Source organism: Poecilia mexicana, unplaced genomic scaffold (assembly GCF_051168715.1).
Source record: "Poecilia mexicana isolate PSO_F unplaced genomic scaffold, ASM5116871v1 scaffold_6, whole genome shotgun sequence".
Classification (NCBI taxonomy): Eukaryota; Metazoa; Chordata; class Actinopteri; order Cyprinodontiformes; family Poeciliidae; genus Poecilia; species Poecilia mexicana.
Genome location: NW_028263375.1, coordinates 4,745,038 through 4,766,073, shown reverse-complemented (window position 1 = coordinate 4,766,073; position 21,036 = coordinate 4,745,038). Strand labels below are relative to the sequence as shown.

The following is a 21,036-nucleotide window of genomic DNA, read 5'->3' as shown; positions in this document are numbered from 1 at the left end:
CTGGACTGCAGAGTTCTGTTCAACCAGAGGAGGTTCTACCTCACACACAACCCGCTCAGGTGGACTAAAGTAAAATAAAATAAATTCTCTCTCTCATTTTTCTGGAGTTTAGCAAATAGAAATAATTGACAATCATAAACTTAACCAACCATGTCATAAATAATCTGGAATCAATACAACTATTTAGTCCAACGTTCAACCATTCTTATTAGTTTTCTCTCTTGTCCCAATATTTAACTGTTCTAATACCAGAAAAGATTATTCCTAAAGCATATTTGAAAGAATGCAGCTATCTCCATGCTAAGCTAGCTGATATGCTTTCGGCTGGTGTTTGTTGCTTTGTGTGATCCAGTTTTGTGTTCTTGTGTCCGGCAGAGGAAGAACCACCAGCTGCTGCTGAACGTGTTGCTGTTGGCCGTGTGGGGAGTCGTCCTGCTGGCCTGCCGCTTCTCCTGGATGGGCAACAAGCCGCCCAACTTCTCCAACTCGGACAACCCGGCCGCTGACTCGCCTTCGCTCCTCGCCAGGACTCTGACCTTTTTCCACCTGCCTGCCGTCAACTTCTGGCTCCTCCTCTGCCCGGACACGCTGAGTTTTGATTGGTCGATGGATGCCTTGCCTCTGATCAGGAGCCTGGCCGATTGGAGGAACGTCCACACGGTTCTCTTTTACCTCGGGTTGCTTTTGCTGGTTTGGTTTGGCCTGTGGATGCACTCAGCAACCAGGACCAAGGAAACCAATGGGAAAAGCCACCATTACATTAACGGCAGGAATGGGAACAGTAATGGACACAGTTGCCACGAACACACAAACAACTCTCACACAGACACCAACAATATTCTCACCCAGAACGGAACCAGCAGCCTGTCGGAGAGCAGGACTTCACTGCCGACCACGGAGAACGTGGTGGCTTTCTCCCTGGGCCTTCTGGCCATCCCCTTCTTACCTGCTACAAACCTGTTTTTCTACGTTGGCTTTGTGATAGCAGAGAGAGTGCTGTACATCCCCAGCATGGGCTTCTGCCTGCTCGTGGCTGTGGGGCTGCGGTCGCTGTCTGTGCGACGCAGGTCCTGCAGGAGGATGCTGCTGCTCTGCAGCGGCGCCCTGCTCCTTCTGTTTGGGATGAAAACCGTGGTGAGGAATCAGGACTGGCAGAACGAGGAGATGCTCTACAAGTCAGGGATCTATGTCAATCCTGCTAAAGGTAAGACTGTCCTGACTCCGCTGAACAATTAATTGCAATAATTGGGATTAGTCGATTATTGAAATAACTGTCAACTAATTTGGTAATGAACTGGACAGACTCTAAAAATGGCCATCTGCTGAAAGATCAACAGGACTGTAATTAAACCAAAACTGTGAATATATTCTACCCAGTTTTAGCTTCAACCTGTTCAAATTCTGTAAAAAAATAAAATAAAAATTGAAAATCTGCAGAATGCGCCAGTTTTTAAAAATCAGATTAATCACCAAATGATCAATTCCTAAAATAGTCTTAGCGGTCCTAATCCTTGCCTTTAACTGTTTAAACTTAAGCACATCCACAGTTAAGCAGACATCTCTGCGTCCAACACATCACGTTTTATTGTCTGGATAACTGGAGGAGGTCTTTCGGCTTTCAGTGTGTTCTTGTCTCCATCGGTTTTCTGCAATACTAAATAATTTAAAGTGAATCTGCTTCAAACTGTCTCCATCGCTCAGGATCTCCACAGATAGACGGAGACCTTAGTGCACAGAGGAAAAGTAGGATAAAATAAATTCTGCATATGGTAATATTCACCTGCCTTCAGTACAGCAGTGAGTTAAAACGGAGCTGTCAGTCTTGATGACGCATTTTCTCCTGCTTTCCTGCCGTTTCCTGCTCAGAACGCCGTCCTCGCCTGTCCCCGTCTGTCACTTCCAGCCGCACATAAAATATTCAAAAGGCTTCAGACTAATCAGACGCAGATTTAAACCCAAAGCTAAGTTTGCGGAGTTGCTGAGCAGGGAAGCAGGCGTGGGCCTCACGGCGCAGCAGAAGGACACGTTGAGTTTGCTAATTTCCCTTTCAGATTCTGCAGCGGAGCTGAGGCATGACAGCTGTTTGCTTTGGCAGGCCAACACGGTAGCAGCAATGTCCCGCCTTACATTCAACAAAGCTAATATGAGATTTGAAGGGAGCCCAACATCAGACACACAAACTGTTTGGATTGCTGGAATCCACACAATCTTTTTTAAATAGAAAACGTGACGCAGGCTGCTAAGAAAACAGATCAGTCTGGATTTGTAGCTCGAATTGTTTTAATTTCTCCTTTTTGATGGTTAAAATGCTGATAGATTCTGAAGACCAGGACAGATCAGCCCACATTTAATGACTGTTTACTGTTATCTTGTCTCTTGCCGTGTTTTGAGATTTAGGTTTTAAATTATTCATCAAATGTTGACATAAAGATCAGTGACAGTTTGTCCAGCAGACCAAATATATTCATATCATTCAGAATTTACATTTGTGCCACTTGAAATATGATCTCCTTCCAAATATCCATCCAAACAATTCTTCCTGATAGTTAAATAAAAAGCAACGATACTGAGTTTATAACTGAGATTTGACATAACAAATGTAGTAAAAACTTGTTTGCCATGATTCTATAAACAAATCGACAATACTTTATGATTTTATTTCCCTTTCAGTTTCAGCTCTTCTGCTAACGTGCCAGCAGCAGAGCTAACTTTTCATTTAACTTGGTTTTCTCTACATTCAGTTTTCATCTTTTTCTTCTTTTCCCTGGACTTTGTTTCCACTGAAGCTTCAACATAAACAATGAAGAACTTGTGTTTTCATCAGAATAATGTCCCTGGATTATAAAGCTGATCAGAAAATAAACAGCTGATCAAACATGCTAAACAAAATCCCGACACCAACAGCAGCTATTAGAGGCGGGACTTTCTGTGAAATGTTGTGATTTATTATTAATAACTTTATGGATTTTAGGTCTTATTGCCAGATAAAATCTGAGTTCACATAAAGAACATATTCTACATGCAGCATTATTGTGTTTTAATCTGCATTTATTTTTCGCTAATCAAGGATCTTCTATAAACTGTATTCAGTGGAAAAGCCGAACATCACCTGTCAGTCTGTGCTCCTGCTGCTGACTGCAGTTCAGCAGCGCTGCGGTGGTCTTCTTTCAGGCTCAGTCCCTGGAAAACCGTTTTTTCTTCATGGCGCTCCCCTGCAGAGACATTTGTTGTGAGATCACCAGCTGCAGCAGAACTGCATCGTTTTAGACGTTAAACCTGAGAAAAGAAACTGCTTAACAAACTTAGTATTATTACAAAAGGTCCTTCCTGTTTCTAATAAAGTCTTCATCATTAACCTTTTCCTCTGTGGCCTGTCAGCTTGGGGCAACCTGGGAAATGTTTTGAAGAGCCAGGGGAAGATGGATGAGGCTGAGCAGGCCTACAGAAACGCTCTGTATTACCGCAGCAACATGGCCGACATGCTGTATAACCTGTGAGTATGTGTTATTTTCAGACTTGTGTGCCGTTTGGGTTTATTTTCCTCTGGTTCTTGTGGATGTTTCTGTAAAGTGGCTGCAGACGGAGTGCATTGATCCCAGCTGTTCTCTCTGAGAAACTGCCCTCTTGTCTTCTATTCCCCATCGTGTTGTTGGGCTGACAGGAGCATTAATGATGCCGTTTTAGTCAAAGAGGAAATGTAGAACACCAGGACTCTTTGATTCCTCTCTTATCAGCTGCTTTTGTCTTGATTCAGAGCTTTAGCTCTGCAAACTGCCTGCGTTGAGCTGTAAACCGTCTCACATGCCGTCCTGGTTTCTCTTTGTCTGCTCCAGTGGTTTGCTGCTGCAGGAAAGCAACAAGTTCTCCGAGGCGCTCCACTACTATAAGCTGGCCATTGGGAGCCGGCCAACGCTGGCTTGTAAGTACAGCTCTTGTCTTTTTATTGACAGCCTCCAGCCCTGGTGGTTGTGGCTGTGCCGTGTCCAGGCAACAGTGAACAAAGGCTGTGGTTATGTAAAGGGAAGTAATGGATGGCAAAGGGCAGCGGGTCTACGGCGGAGCTCAGCATTCAAGCACAGCTGTGTGACCAGCTCTCTCAGCCTCTCATGTCAACAGATCAGGCATGATGTCATTCACCATGAATTCGGGCCGCGGCGCTCTTCTGCTTTCATTCCTCCTTCAGTCTTGGTCTTTTTCAGTTTTCTCACCTTCTGCTCTGTTATTTCTTCCTCCCAGTTCATGACAGATAAACAGTCCTGACCGTCTCATCCTTCCTCCACCAGAGTAATTGAACATCTAATCAAGCTTGCGATAAAACTGGGAAATTCTAATTCAGCAATTATCCAATCTGCAGTAGCCGATAGCAGAGTTAGTTAATTATTCCGAGCTGCTGACATTTTGAACGCAGAATGTTAATGCGACAGTGTTCTTTCCAAGGTTACACCATCACTCACTGCCTAATTGTGAGCTAACTAGGCCACATTGTTGGCTTTTTATTCAGCCCACATCTTATTCTCTGTTAAAAAAACAAAAAAACATTTTGTTTGGCTGCTTATTGGAGGGTTAAAATGACTTCCTTTGTCAGGGTTTGCACAGGTGCTTGAAAGCCTTGAAAATACTTTAATTTTTCAAGGTTTAGAAAGTGTCTGATTTCTGTTTAAAGTCCTTGAAAGAGCTTAACATTCAAGCTGCACAGTTTAGTTATGAAGTGAAATCTTTTTGATTAAAAGCCTAAATCTGAAAAATGTTATTTACATTTGAACCAAATATTTTACAGACACATTTTTTCACACAGTCAGAAGTTAAATCACACTAAACTTTTCTTATGTTTGTTAGAATTACCTCAATTATTCCATTTGCTAAATGCTAGAGAACTTAGCCAGAACATTTTTATATTATTTTCAGAATATTTATTATTCCTAATAGATCAGTCACTTATTATGCTTATGTTTTATACATTAAACAAAGTTATTGAAATTGGGTGATTTTTGTTTTTTTCTTGCTGTTAAATTAGCGTTTTGTTCTCCCATCAGAGATTTCAAAACATAAAATATTACATATTTTTGTTTACCTCGTCTCTGTGGTTGAGTGTAAAATATTAACACCCAAAATGACTAGTAGCAGTAATAAATTATGTCATGTAGTGAATTAAAACTTTGTTGCCATTCTGTGTTCATTTGTGTTTTGGTGCTGGAAAAATATGAAAACTTACCTTGAAAATTCTGGAAAAGTGCTTAAATTTTACGGAAAGACTGTTTTGTCTTTTTGCGTTTTATTAATTCTTCTTTATAAAGGAAAGTGTTTACTGCAGAATCAGGTGGAACAGATAAAAATGTGCAGGGTGAGTAAAATAACGAGATAAAAGCAGCAGAAAACTGTTTGATTCCCAACCTTTACCTCCATTATGCTGTTACTGTCTTCAGGAGCCTGGCAGATTGATCCGATGCGTCCAGTTTATTTATTCTAACCACCAGGCTCTTTCTTTAAAGAGGAAGCTCCTCTGAGACTAATTACTCACCATCAGGTATTGATCAGAAGATCCCGTCAGTCGCACAGAAGAAGCGCCTCCAGATAACTCGGCATAATGCCTGCAAACAAATAGAAAAGATGGAAAAACTTCAGCCAGATTTTATAAAAACAGGGTTTCACAAGTTTAACAAAACCCATAAAGAGTTTCAAACATTCCAGCGTTCATCAGTTCTAATCCGATCCAGCTGCAACAAGAATAGAAATGTATCCTTTTTTGTGTTTTCCCCAACAGAATAAAACTTTTATAAATCTCAGACTGTGTTTCATATAATATATGTTGGTGTAATTAAGTGCAGCTCAGATTTAACTAGAGATGATCAAATGCAAAAAACATACGAGCAACTGGATAATCCATCATGAAATATCGTCTTACTAAAGAGATGGTATTTTAATATCTCAGAACCACCATGAAGGACTGGGCTATTTTAAAAAATTATCCACAAAAATGAGAATCAATATTCAAGTCAGTCGACTGTTTCACAAGATCATAGTTCAGAAACTTGGATTAGCTGAGGAACATGCACTCATTCAAACCCATTCAGTTTTTCTCTATAGAGCCAATTCACAACAAGTTCATTTTCAAACGAGTTAATTATTCAAATTAGTTAAAAAAGCTTCTAAGACAAGCCAGCAGAGCATCGAGTCAGGTGTCACTTCTTTAACTGAGAAAACATAAAGCTAACAGATGAAATGGCAAATAATACAAGTTGGAGAGTAGTAGGAGAAGAAAGTGAGGAAAGTGGTCAGTTTTTCCCAGCAGCAGCAGCAGCAGCATATCTACAGAGACGGATCAGGATAACCTCGGCTCTTAAACTGAGGCATCCTGAGGAAGAAGACAACTAAACATTTTTATATCCCAGAAAATCGTCTGTTTCAAACAGAAATGCCGATTTTACCAGAAAAGAGATGGAAAAAAACCTTCATGATTTTATTTTACTGTCTTCAAAAAACGTCTTCATCAAGCACCCAGCCCTTCTGAGTTAGGACAGCTTTAATAGATATAAACATGTTTCTGCTGTCAGGAAAGATAAAGGAATGAAACTCGTTTGGCACAGAGAAACGGACGTTTCAGGCGACCACAAAGAACTGGATCTACAGCTGTGAGGGATGTAATATGATTATGGAAATCAATAAACAGCCATCACTGAGCTGAGTGCTGTTGGATCGATCTGTTTATGCGGCACCAGTCCACACAAGTCGTATACAAAACGCCCCGGCAGATGCATGCAATAATCCAGTTCAGTCTAATTCAATCCTGTAAAAACCATTCAGTTGGTCACAGTCAGATTTCAGTTCAGTCCTGTTATAATGCAATAAAAGCATCAAGACCAAGTCCATTAGAATGATGAAACGCCTGGAGCCGGGGATTAGCCTGACCCTCACCTCCTGCTTGTTTCCTTCTGCAGCCGCCTACTTGAACACGGGCATCATCCTCATGAATCAGGGCCGCCTGGATGAAGCCAAGCGGACCTTCCTGACCTGCGCCGACATCCCTGACGAGAACCTGAAGGACCCCCACGCCCACAAGAGTTCAGTCACCAGCTGCCTGTACAACCTGGGCAAGCTGCTGCATGAGCAGGGCCAGCAGGAGGTACCGCACCGAAACGCCTTCAGCAAACCTGACGCCACCAAACATGCTCGGTTTTCCACTGAGCGTGTCGTCACACAAATACAATTAGCTTCATGGAAACATCATTTAAAAGAACTCTAATTATCTAATCAAAGGTTTTTTGGCCGTATCAGAATTTGTCCATTTTGCAAAACTGTAATGGAAGCACTTTTTACGGATCAGATAATCAAACCACAAAGGCGACAGGAAGCATTTGGAAGGTCACAGTAAACTTCTTAACAAACGTATTCACGTGATTTTGAGCTTCTGATTTAATGGAAACACATTAATGACAAAGTTTTGCTCACATTTGTAAGCAGAATCAGCTGGTTAAGTGTCCGAATCTGCAGCAATAATAAACTGGATTTTCTTTTAAAAAATAGTGAGAAATTTCTATTTCTAAAGTGAGATAAATTGTTAATTCTTGTAATTTTTTATGTAAATTCCATTTAGTTTTTTGTTATCAGTTGGATATTGATGTTATACTTTGTACAGCAGTGTAGATCCATTTTATTTTTTATGTTTTTGTCTGATAAATGTCCTGCTACTGCGGGAGTTGAAGTGCTTTTCATTCCCTTCATAATGAAAAGCGTTATGATTTCAAACCACAGTAACTGAGACGAAACGCAGGATGCTGCTGACGGAGCCTTCAGGGGAGTAAAACACTTGCTTTTATACGGACATTTTTTTAAATTGCTTCTGTCATAAGGGACGTTGTGTTTGCACAGATAATCCTCAGGCTGTTCTGAACAAATTCACTCTATTTCATGCCCCTAAAGACCCAGTGGGCTCGGCTAAAATGGCCGTTTTTCCAATGCTGCACATTTATATTGAGCATAAGCAGTGACGCTGTAGATTCAATCAAAGCTGCAGCTGTAGTTCTGCTGGTTTTGTACTTTATAAACTGTTTGCATGCTTGAGCCTAAAACAGTCCCCATTTAAACCCGGGGGTCCTCTGAGGTCAGTCGGTTGACATGCACCACATCCGCTGTACCACCGTCAGTAACCAGCTCTGTTCTGGTTGTGCTAACAGCCGTGACTCGCAGGATGGAGGCTTTGTGCTCAGCTCTGTATGAACCACCCAACCGGAGACCCCCAATTTATTCATATTGGCCGGACCCAGCCGCGCCGGAGCAGCCTCTTGTTCCCCAAAGCCAGTTTTTTTTTTTTTTTATCTGGGAGGATCTATCTGCTTTTTCTTACACAAACATCCCCCACCTTCTTTTTCTCATTTCATTGTTTCTTTCGCAGGAGGCGATCTCCATGTTTAAAGAAGCAATACAGAAAATGCCAAGGCAATTTGCACCGCAGAGCCTCTACAACATGCTGGGTGAGTGTGCTTTTGTTTCAGGGAGAATAAATCAATATTACTGTCCCTTTAAACAGTCTGAGAAATCCCAGATGATGATCATTCACAATGTTTGGGTTGATTCCTGTGAACCTGCATTAAGGTAACGCCTCAAACACGCTGCTTCCCTGTGAGCAATGGTGGACAAGCAAACACGCTATTTATGGGAAGCTAATGCTAAAGTGCTATACTGACACAGTATATTTGGATCTAATGCTAAAGCGTTGCACCAACACAATATTAGCAGAAGCTAATGGTAAACCAACATGGTATGGAGCTGAAGCTAAGAAAAAACCCAGGAAAGTAAAGATATTCATATAGCTCAATAACCGCCTCAGAAAACAAATCAAAGTTATCCCTTCTCACATTGTGAAACGAGAAGTTTGACCTGAACGGGGGCGTTCTGACAGAAAAACCTGTTTTAACAAGGCAGTAATAGGTTTTTGTTAACATGTTGAAGAGATTTAATCTGCAGCTCTGGTTGTTGGACTGCAGCTGCACACCAGCTGTTCTCAGACTCATTCCTCTGCTCTTGATTTCATTATCTTTCCTCTAACCTTCCCACTTCTTCCTTTCAAACCTTTGCCGTTTAATATTTACACAAAGAGACAAACAGTTGAAACCTGGGATGTCTGTAATCCAGACCTGGTAATGCCCCGGGCTTGTTTGTGTGTTGGCAGAATACAATATGACAGAGCTTTGGAGATTATGTCAAAACGTTGATTAAAGCTCCCGGCACCATTAAGGGGCGACACGGCGTTTCAAATGGAGGCGCTGGGCCAGAGATCTGTGATTTCTGCTGCTTAGTGCCGCTTCCTCGCTGGACTGATTTGCACATTTGGCTCTGGTGCTCATATCTGTTTCCAGTTTCGCTCACTTTGCTCCTCTCATGCTGCTTGTCAGACGCCAGCGAGCAGCAGCTTTCATCAGAGGCAGACCTGGGTGGTAATCTGCACCCTGCTGGTCTCCCTCCAACGCTCTCTGGTGGGCTCAGGAATGCTGCTCACTCTCAAACCGGTTCGCAGCTCCTTGGACTCAGTGTCACTTCTAATTGCATGTTAGTTTTTGTGCTTATCTCAGACACAGAACCTCTGCCAGGGAGCAGAGCCATCAATAAAACAGGAGGTCAGAGATAAAAACCTGCAAATAACAGAATCCAGATAAACCTCACTGTACAGACACTCAGATTAGATTAAGGTTACAGCAATAATTATTTATTGGAGTAACCGCAGGGCTCCCTTATTGAATCCAAAACGAGGTTAAGGACTCGGGTTGAGTTTCAGAACTTGCATAGTAGACATGGGAATATGAAAAAGAAATGACAGAATGGAAACCGTGTGGTTTCTGAAGAAAACGTTTGTCTCCTATAAATCTCAGTTTCTCGGCAACCGCATTCATGATAATGTAACATAAATAATGGATTTTCAACCTGATAAAAACAAGGCTGAATAGATGGAGCCATATTCTTAATTTTCCAATTCTAACCCGCTGTAAATTTATATGAAATAATCCATTATTTAAATCAGCAAGTTTTAACACACTGCCTCCCAGACTGCAGCTCCATTCAATTCTATTCAGTTTATTTTATTTCTATAAAGCCATTTTAACAAAGGCATTTCAGTTCAATCACTTTCAGTTCATTATTAAAATAATCTTAAAAATGTTCTAAGGAAACTCAGCAGCCCATCGAGCCATTGACTTACAGAATTCATTCCTCTGCACCAGCAGGGGGCGACAGCACGCAGTCACGTGTTGAGTCATTGCTGTGACTGAGCATGCATGTGGCAACAGTGGAGAGGAAAAACTACCCGTTAACAGAGGAAACCTTTTAACGGGTTCAGAACGTTTCAAACAATTCTTCAGGCTGCTATCTAACATCAGATGAACTTTATGTATTTATGTTTTTGTATTTGTCTGTGGGACGTAAAAATAACTCAGTCAGTCTTTGACTATGAGTGCAGTGGCCGACACGTACAAACACACATCAACAGTAAAACACATGGATGATGCAAACTCCAAAACACAAAAACAGAAATGCAACAGAAAAACGCTGCAAATAAAAACTGAGTCACAAAAAATAGAACCAAAAACCTGCAATTAATAAAAAAATGTGAATGAAAAATCAGCAGACACAGGAAGGAGATGCTAACAGGGAAACGCTGCAAACTGCAAAAACAACTGCATGCATAAAATGTTGCCAACTCGCTACATAATAAGGAAGTCCTCCAGGCCACTAGGGGGAGTCTGGAATCAGTAATATTATGTAAGTTAAGATGCTGATGAAAAAGACATGAAGTGTAACAAACTTTCTCGTCAGTGAGTTTGCAGCTTTTCATTTTTGCTGCTGTTTTTACTCATTGTGGCGTTTCCCCTCTTGCTCCTGTTGTTGCAGAATTTTGTTTGTTGTTGCATCGTTTTCCATTTGCATTTGTTTTGTTGGTTGTAGGTTTTTTGTCTGTTTTCTGGGTATTTTTTGGTTGCTGTGTTTTTCTGTTGCGTCTGTTGTGTGTTTTGAAGCGTCTGGCTCTTGCAGCTCCTTGTTGCGCCTGTCGGCCACCGTTTGTGAGGACTGTCACCAGAAGAAGAGCAGGAAGCAGTTTGGTGTCTTGGCCTGTGACTCCGTGACGCCTGATCTGACCTTCTGACCCCCAGGTGAAGCCTACATGCGCCTGAACAAGCTGCCTGAAGCGGAGCACTGGTACAGGGAGTCGCTGAGAGCCAAGCCGGACCACATTCCTGCTCACCTCACCTACGGAAAACTCCTGGCTATCACAGTAAGACTTCACTTGAAGCTCCGGAATAAGTAATCTGGATCACACTCAGCTTACAGGATGTTCTGTAATTCAATGCAGCAACTAGTTTTAGCTCATTATCTCTTATTTCACAGTTATGTTTCTGTGGAGAGGTTTCCTCATCACAATATTGATAGTGGTGGAATGAAGCGCCAGTCCTCCTGTGTTATTTCCTCTTGTCTCTTCTCCAACATGCCAGACATTCATTCAGCCTGCAGAGCTGAATGAAAGGCTGCTGATGAGGGGATTCAGCTGCACTGCAGCAGCCAGACGTTTCAGGATAGTAACTGAAGAACCCAAACTCAGGTTTAGGTTTCAGCTCAACATTAAAACCTTCTTTCAGTTAAATCTCATTCATGTTGTATCTTTGAAGAAACAGAAAGCCAACTTCCTAAAACATAGTGAAAAATAAAAAAGTAGCTGCTTGGCTTCCTTCTGCATCTCAATGAGCAGAAAAAGTTTCTAAAGATTCATCTTTTATTGAATCTCTCTCTCTCTCACTGTCTGGCCCTAAAGGAACAGACGTGAATAAAAGGCAATGTTTTGATTCCTACTGAAAACTTCCTGAACTCTGAATTTTCCACCTGAACAGAAGTTAAAATTTCGTCTGTCTGTCTGTCTGTCTGTCTGTCTGTCTGTCTGTCTGTCTGTCTGTCTGTCTGTCTGTCTGTCTGTCTGGATGGATGGATGGATGGATGGATGGATGGATGGATGATTCTGTTTCTTGTATTTATGTTTGAAAAATGATGGGAATTATTAGTTTGATGCATTTAATGATTGAAAATAAAATCAGATTTTTCAGTATTGATCACTGATCAGCTATCAAGTGTTTGATTGGTGCATGTCCAGCTTTCTCCTTGTTATCCTCACTTATCAGTCTTGGAATCTTGCAGGGAATCTTTGTTCTCCAAAAGTTTAAAAGTTTAGGTTTAATAACCAAAACCTAAAGTAAATGTCGATGCTGCTTTCTCTGCTGTTAAATTAAGGAGAGGAAAAGTTCAGCTCTGTCTGTAACACCTAGCAACACCCAAGGATCCATATCTATCACACTGTGAGGTCGGCTGATAGATCCATGCAGAACCTGAGGAGTAAAACCTGGAGCTGGTCGTTCAGAGGTTCTGTTCATGTCAACAGATCCAGAAAATAGTTTGGCATAAATTCAGGTTTTACATTTTAGCAAAGCTAAAACAATAATTCCATTTACATTTACATCATTGTAATAGCAAAGGAAAATTGTCTTAATCTGAATATAAACCCTGTTTTGTTCTGACATAACCTGCCTGTGTTATCGTGCTGGTAATCATTGCATAATGAGTTTAAATTGGGTTTTGAGCATCAGGCTGGATGAGTTTTCTGTTCTTTTGCTGTCTGAACAAACAGATGAGCTAAGAGTCGCTGTGTGAGCTGGTTTGAGGTGAAAACAGAGTTCAGACCTTCAGGACGATCATCGCTGCCCGTTGCTGCCTGCATGCAGCTCCTGATCACAGCCTTTAGCTGCCGCCTCGCATGTCAGCAGGTTTAAATGATCAAACGCAGAGCAGGAAGTGGACCGGCCTGCAGCCCTCAGCCTTCGCTCCCTGAGGAACAACTCTTCATGATGAAGACACTTCAGATGCTGCCTGGGTTTCAGGTTCACTTCCCCGCAAGCTGCAGGGAGGCTGCAGGATGGCGCTCTGCTGCAGGGTCACACAGGGGTCACACATGGTCACACAGGGTCACACAGGGGTCACAGAGGAGTCACTGAGGATGGTAGCTGACATCTGGAGTGATGAAGAAGTTCATGATGAAGATCAGTCCTGGGTTTCAGGTCATGAAGGCGCTGCCTGCTGGGACGCATGTTGACATTTTTCTGCCATATTTCCGTCACTTCCTCGGCTAACACGAAGCGGACATCAGAGTCGGAGCTGCATCTGCAGCTCGCCTGATGCTATCAGGGATTTAAGGTGTGAGGAATCTGCAGTGAGCTCGGCATGTTTGGAGCAAGAGGAAGAGCGCATACAGCTGCTTTTCTCATCCGTCTTTTCAACCCCCTGTTGGCTTTATTATGCTTTCGATTTTCTCTCACAACAAGAGGAAGAGAACCTAACAGCGGACTCATCTCAGGAACATTCATTTGCAAAAGTTTCTCTGCGTTTTCCTACCTCTGAGGACGTTGTTCTGTTTTTCTAAGTCTGTTCTTAATGCGTTTGGGCCTTAAAGGCACCCATCCCTCCATCCAGACCAGAACAAAAACGCACAGATGTGATACTGCTCAGACATGAACTTTGACCCAGACTAGTACACCACCAGCTCAGTGCCTGGTAAACATGTACCTGATTTTTAGAGTAGAAGATGTGGTTTTTAAATGGAGCATAACTCACTGTATGAAACTTTTCATTTAATTAATTCAGGATCTGTAATTAATGTCATTGTAATCAAAAACTATCGACAAACTAAGCAGCATTTTCTTCATGAGCGTAGCAGAAACAGATGAATGCAAAGTTTCCAGTGGAAACCGGAACCAAACTGAACTCATTTTCCATCCACAGCCAAACTATGTAAACATAAAACATTCATGAACTCAAGTGTTCAGTCTGCCTTAATCCAACTCCAGTCCGCCTTAATCCAACACCAGTCCGCCTTAATCCAACACCAGTCCGCATTAATCCAACACTAGTCCGCCTTAATCCAACACCAGTCCGCATTAATCCAACACCAGTCTGCCTTAATCCAACTCCAGTCCGCCTTAATCCAACTCCAGTCCGCCTTAATCCAACACCAGTCCGCATTAATCCAACACCAGTCCGCATTAATCCAACACCAGTCTGCCTTAATCCAACTCCAGTCCGCATTAATCCAACTCCAGTCCGCCTTAATCCAATTCCAGTCCGCCTTAATCCAACACCAGTCCGCATTAATCCAACACCAGTCTGCCTTAATCCAATTCCAGTCCGCCTTAATCCAACTCCAGTCCACCTTAATCCAATTCCAGTCCGCCTTAATCCAACACCAGTCCGCATTAATCCAACACCAGTCCGCCTTAATCCAACACCAGTCCGCCTTAATCCAACACCAGTCCGCATTAATCCAACACCAGTCTGCCTTAATCCAATTCCAGTCCGCCTTAATCCAACTCCAGTCCACCTTAATCCAATTCCAGTCCGCCTTAATCCAACTCCAGTCCACCTTAATCCAACTCCAGTCCGCATTAATCCAACTCCAGTCCACATTAATCCAACTCCAGTCCGCCTTAATCCAACTCCAGTCCGCCTTAATCCAACTCCAGTCCGCCTTAATCCAACTCCAGTCCACCTTAATCCAACTCCAGTCCACCTTAATCCAACTCCAGTCCACCTTAATCCAACTGCAGTCCACCTTAATCCAACTGCAGTCCGCATTAATCCAACACCAGTCTGCCTTAATCCAACTCCAGTCCGCCTTAATCCAACTCCAGTCCACATTAATCCAACTCCAGTCCACATTAATCCAACTCCAGTCCACATTAATCCAACTCCAGTCCGCCTTAATCCAACTCCAGTCCGCCTTAATCCAACTCCAGTCCGCCTTAATCCAACTCCAGTCCACCTTAATCCAACTCCAGTCCACCTTAATCCAACTCCAGTCCACCTTAATCCAACTCCAGTCCACATTAATCCAACACCAGTCCGCATTAATCCAACACCAGTCTGCCTTAATCCAACTCCAGTCCGCCTTAATCCAACTCCAGTCCGCATTAATCCAACACCAGTCTGCCTTAATCCAACATCAGTCCGCCTTAATCCAACTCCAGTCCACCTTAATCCAACTGCAGTCCACATTAATCCAACACCAGTCCGCATTAATCCAACACCAGTCCGCCTTAATCCAACTCCAGTCCGCCTTAATCCAACTCCAATCCGCATTAATCCAACACCAGTCTGCCTTAATCCAACATCAGTCCGCCTTAATCCAACACCAGTCCGCATTAATCCAACACTAGTCCGCCTTAATCCAACACCAGTCCGCATTAATCCAACACCAGTCTGCCTTAATCCAACTCCAGTCCGCCTTAATCCAACTCCAGTCCGCCTTAATCCAACACCAGTCCGCATTAATCCAACACCAGTCTGCCTTAATCCAACTCCAGTCCGCCTTAATCCAACTCCAGTCCGCCTTAATCCAACACCAGTCTGCCTTAATCCAACTCCAGTCCGCCTTAATCCAACTCCAGTCCGCCTTAATCCAACACCAGTCCGCATTAATCCAACACCAGTCCGCATTAATCCAACACCAGTCTGCCTTAATCCAACTCCAGTCTGCCTTAATCCAACTCCAGTCCGCCTTAATCCAACTCCAGTCCGCCTTAATCCAATTCCAGTCTGCCTTAATCCAACTCCAGTCCGTTTGTCTAGAAATCCGGTTCGGCTGGGAAAATCTGAATGCAAACGCCGGTCTGGGTTCGGTTGAAATAAACTCTGGTTTGGTTTGAATACATATGTGAACACCTGGGAGACTGGAGACCACTCCAAAAGCAGGAAGTGGACTACAGCGCAGGGCATTCTGGGTAAATACAAACAAAACAAACACATTAGCCTAGCAATAGCGGGAGAAATGTCTTTTACCAAAGACAAAAGAGAAATCCTCCAAGTGCTAAAATCTGACTCCATTTTTGTTTCCATTTGGTGAAGAAGGACGTTGCGCTTCAGAGGTTTTTTCAGTGGTTCTTGGTGCAGCGCCCCCACAGGCCAGGAGGGGAACAGGTTGGTTTGACTCGGAGCAGAGAGAAAGAACCACAGCAGCTGGAGATGCAGCAGATGCTGCTGTTCTCGTCTCCAATCGAACCGAGTCTACTGGGCTTTCAGGTGTTAAACATCCTCAGATTTTCTGCTTGCTCTGGTCGGTCTGAGCTGTGATTGGTTCCTTGTTCCAGTCTGCAGAGAGTAAAGGAGCTCTGTGCATCTGAAGAGTTTCAAACCTGCTGTTCCAACAGCCTCCAGTATTGATTCACTCGTCTCTCTAAAGGCCGGAGTAACCGTTCGATTGAATAAAACTTGTGTGATCCTTATAAATATCTGAGTCTCCAAGTCCCTGCAGACCCATAAGGTTCTCTTTGGCTGCGCTCACACACTTTCCACACACTGTCCTGTTTCATCAGGCCACACACACACAGACACACACATGCTGGCCTCCGATGCTTCTGCTCTGGAAGTGTTTCTCCCTCAGATTAAAGCGGTAATGAACGAGCCTTCTCTGGGCCAAACATGACACTGTGCACTTTTGACGGATGACACGTGAGGAGGAGAGAATAACACTTGTGGTTCCCATGTTTCATGTCCGTTTATTGGGATTTATTGTTGCAGCAGCCTGTGGTTGAGGTGCAGGGCATTGGGTTCATGCAGAGGTATCTGGGCTGCTGAGCAGACCTTGGTGTTTTCATAATGAGCAGCTTTGAGAAGTGGGTGCAGAAATAATGACGCTGCTTCTAATCCTTCCCTCTCAGGGGCAGAAAACAGAAGCTGAGCGCTACTTCCTGAAGGCCATCCAACTGGATCCCACTAAGGGCAACTGCTACATGCATTACGGTGGGATTTCTGTTTTTATTTCAAATTGACACATCCTGACTTTTTATTCTCACAGCTCAGTTATTTGATTTGGCTGTTGAAGACGTTCTGCACAAAGGCAGGAATTTACACATTTTGGACGCCTGTTTGGACAAGTGTTTGTTGACCCTTTTTGTCACGTCTCCCTCCAAACATCAAGGATCTCTATCTGTGTGTGGTTAGAGAGTTTTATGAGAACAGAGGATGACTTCCTCTCATTGTTCACTTCAGTTTGATGCGGACATGGAACGTGACGATTTCAGCGTCTCTCTGGTCTTCCATCATTTTTAAATCTCTTATAAACATTCAGTTTTATTATCATGTTAAATTAATCATATTTTTCTTTAAAGATGTCAGCTGACTGTCAATACAAAATATAAGAAAATTATATTTTGTATTGATATAAAGATGTTATGGGACAGGGTTTACCATGAAGACACTAGTGGACCTCAGAAAGTTGGAGGGAAGATCAGAAAAAATTTAGAAATGTAAAAAATAGATACATTTTATTTTTTACCGATGTTGGTGACATTCCAAACCTAAATGTATGCATACAAAAAAAAAAGCCTCCGAAGCCACTGAGCTTTTTGTGACTTCAGTCAGAAGTGGTTGAGAAACGTCCCTGAGGTCAGTCAGGCAATCTGCTGAAGGTCAGTGGGAGGTTCGGCGGTGACGGTGCTAACAAAGTCAAACACGGTGATAATTCCTCTTTATTCTGGACCTTCCAAGGATCCCTAAATCTGCAGCCTTGCTGGTCCTCCTTGATCCCATCAGAGGTTCACTGTAAGGCAGGTATGCCTATGAAAGTTAAAATCTTTTCCAAGAAACGTTTTGACCAAACATCCACTGATCTATCAGGGTCAGCTAATCTGATCAAACAGGGATGGTTAGTAAAGTTCCTATCTGGTGTTCCAGCGCAGGCCTGAGCCAAAGTAAACGTTGTTACAGCGTGTCCCTCTGCGCCTTCAGGAGGATCTGCTCATGTTTTAACAGTACTGCTGTTTTCTCCTGCAGGTCAGTTTTTACTGGAAGAGTCACGGCTCCTGGAAGCAGCAGAGATGGCGAAGACGGCCGCCCGCCTCGACGGAGGGGAGTTTGATGTGGTGTTCAGCGCCGCTCACATGCTCAGGTAAGGCCATCAACACAGACCTCTCTCTGTCTTATTTTTGATTTCCGCGGTCTAGGTGCGCGCACGCAGATGCTGCACAGTATTCCAGAATGGTTTTCCTTGGCTGGGCCGAAAGCAGTGTGTCTGCACGCTTTATCCGAGGGCTTACTCCATTCCTCCGCCTGCGTGATTTTCTTGGCTGGACGTTGTAATCCCTCTCTCTCTGAACGGTGGTGGAATCCAGAACTGAAGCTTTAACTCATCGCAGCGAGAGATGTTCAAGCTTCAGCTGTCTCTGGATCTGAGTCTCACTTGGAAATGTGTTTGTTTGATGAGGCTGAGCAGAAAAGCTCTGCAGCCGGAGAGTCGGTGAACATGAGTCATGATTGGAAAAAGCGTCAATGCTGAACACAACTTCAACCAGCAGAGACATCTTAGTTAAAACTTCTCATGCGTCATCGTTGGGATCCTGCGGGATCCACCGCGAACAGACTTCAGCGTAGAGACCGCTGGAAGCCTAGGAGTCTCTCAGGCAATGCTTGGGTTGAACTCATCTCCGCCTGCTTGGCATGGGGTCCTGCTCTTCTGCAGCTCCGGCTCTTTATGTGTTTGTGTTGGACACGGACGTGGAAAGACCTACTAGATGCAGACAGAAGTGAATCTGTGCAGGAGAAGAGAAGAGATCACAGGGAGAAGCAGATACTTACCAGTGTGTAAATGTTGTTTATGGCTCTCTGGGGTTTTCGGGGCGTCAGCATTTGGATTCTGAACTAATAATTCCCGCCTGCCTCCTTTAACTCATCGCTGAAAATGTGAACGTAGAAATGCCAGGGTACATGTTTGAATTTTTAAGGTTTTTGCCTTTTTTCCCAGGTTATGACTGATATTAAAAACTGTTTCATGGTTAGGAGTTGGGTAAAGCCAAATATTACAAAGCAGTTGTCGTTTTAATTCAGAGTAAAACAAAACTTTTTGCTTTGTGTGACCATGTCTCCTTTCAGGCACTTTTTCTCTCAGGTGGTTAAATCGGCCGTTCAATAAACCTCCAATCTAAATCTTGAGCTGGTCGTTGGAAATCCAAACAGAGTGCCCCAAAGCTACTTCAAAATAAGAGCCTGAATGTAAGTTAGATTTGACAGTCAGTATCCAAAATTTCAACACAGATGTCAAAATTTATTTAGCAGAAAGTTTACAAAACAGCCAAATAATTTAGAATTTATCAGGAAACATTCATTTAGGAGAAGCTCAGCTAAGTGCGCTAAGAGTTTTCACAGTTAGCAAAAATTAGCTGTGATTTTAGCACCTTAGTGGATTAGCGGAAGTGTGCCCAGCACAGTTAATATCCAGGTTCAAAGTGAAGACATTAAATTAAAACCAGCAGAAATCTGATTGGTTATAAACTCACCAGGATTTATGGAGTCTCACTCTGAAGCCTCTGACCTGAATCCTGAGTCCTCTCTGACGTCGGTTCGCTAACAGACTTTGACATCCTAAATGAAGCAGTGGGTCCAGACGGCCGCCGGCTTTGATCCAGGTAATATCAGGCGCTGCTCACTCAGCCGTCCAGCCGCTGTCCTTGACTTTGTCAGAGGGAAATTATTTGCAATTAGGCGTTACTGCCACTAGGGAAAAACCTGCAGCTGTGGATCCTGAAGGTGGTTCTGCATTAGTTCAGATAAAGGAAACGTTGCTGCTGTTTGAGAACGAAACACCACAGACTTTAAATAAAACACAATATTTATGACTCGACTGCAGAGCTGATCTCAGGCGTCGCATTTTTAGGTAAAGATCCTGACAAACGACCTTTCCTCAAATCCTGTTTCACAGTGAAATGAGACGTTTTCTTTGTATCTATCATTTATTCATTTTAATCTCATGACAAAGTAATCATGTTTTCTTTTTTGAATATCTTTGAATATATTGAACTGCAATAAACACCGACTACTTATGACTCAGACTGTGTTTATTTGTAGCCTCCAATGAGCAGCTGTCTCCACCGTCATAGCTAAACATTTCTGTGTTAAAAATACTTTTTAATTGGTCTCATGTAATATTAACATTTTTGAAGACTCTGAATTTGAGGTTTTTATCAAAATGAACTGAAATAACCGCTTGAAATCCATCAGTATTCTTTTATCTCGTTGAAGTGAATTTTTCTTGAATATCCAGTGAACCAAACATCCCAAATCAACTGGATGTGAATGACTGACTGAAACTCCTCAAGTAAAGAACCCTCAGGCCGTAATCCGTAAATCTGATTTTCATCCTGAAGCAGTCGGGTGATTTGCAGGTTTGAGCAGAAAGCAGAAAGTTCTCGTTGCGTTTCTTCATGCAGTTCCTCCGTGTTATTTTCTCCATGACCCCTGGGAACCGGTAAACACTCCGGGTTCAAGGCCTGGGCCAAAGCCAGCAGCAATAAAACTGACTAACGATCGCCTCTCCCTGTTTTTCCCTTTTCAGACAAGCCAAGCTCAATGAAGCAGCCGAGAAGTATTACGGACAAGCAGCGAGCCTGAGACCCAACGTGAGTAAAGCCTTGACTTGCTATTCCTCCTCATTACCTTTTACTTTGATGGACGCGCTGCAATTACGGTCAGACTGACTTTCCAATATCATTACTGGCCGTTCTGCCTCTAACAACTGGATTCATTGTCAGTCCTGCTCAGAATAATGAGTTCTTGGGTTTTCCTGAGCTCAGAGGTTTGCTTGTGCAACATCCATCAACAAGTTCAAAGGAGGGGCCGGAGTAAGCAGATTGGAAAGAATAATGATACGAACACCGAGCCGGAGGACGGGGATCCTGAAACTGACAGGACGGGTCCGCTTGTTTGAGGGGGGGAGTGTGTTTAGCATGCGGTCATCCTGTTTGTTTCCCGGCGCTGATTGGAAACAGACAGCTGTGGATTAATGATCAAATACATCTTTACAATGTTTTACAGGAATCATAGTTTGGCCTTTTCTGCACACAAACCCGGGTAAAATATGAAGAAACGCTGTCAAACAAGAGCAGGCAGGACTCCACAGAAGTCACTGAGTTCAGATCTGAGTAGGTTTGGTGGTAAAAATGTCAAATTAAAGTCAGATTTCTCTCC

The 21,036-nt window shown here is 43.1% G+C and overlaps 1 protein-coding gene across 1 annotated transcript in view; it reads left to right on the top strand.

Moving 5' to 3' along the window:
• The window catches only part of tmtc2b (transmembrane O-mannosyltransferase targeting cadherins 2b), a 93,475-nt gene that overhangs the window by 62,578 nt on the left and 9,861 nt on the right, over positions 1–21,036 (top strand). Inside the window, exons 3-11 of the mRNA XM_015000261.2 lie at positions 376–1,204; positions 3,379–3,493; positions 3,834–3,919; positions 6,936–7,120; positions 8,390–8,468; positions 11,139–11,260; positions 16,737–16,818; positions 17,851–17,965; positions 20,405–20,468. Coding sequence (XP_014855747.2) covers positions 376–1,204; positions 3,379–3,493; positions 3,834–3,919; positions 6,936–7,120; positions 8,390–8,468; positions 11,139–11,260; positions 16,737–16,818; positions 17,851–17,965; positions 20,405–20,468 — 1,677 coding nt within the window. The remainder of the gene's footprint in view (positions 1–375; positions 1,205–3,378; positions 3,494–3,833; positions 3,920–6,935; positions 7,121–8,389; positions 8,469–11,138; positions 11,261–16,736; positions 16,819–17,850; positions 17,966–20,404; positions 20,469–21,036) is intronic.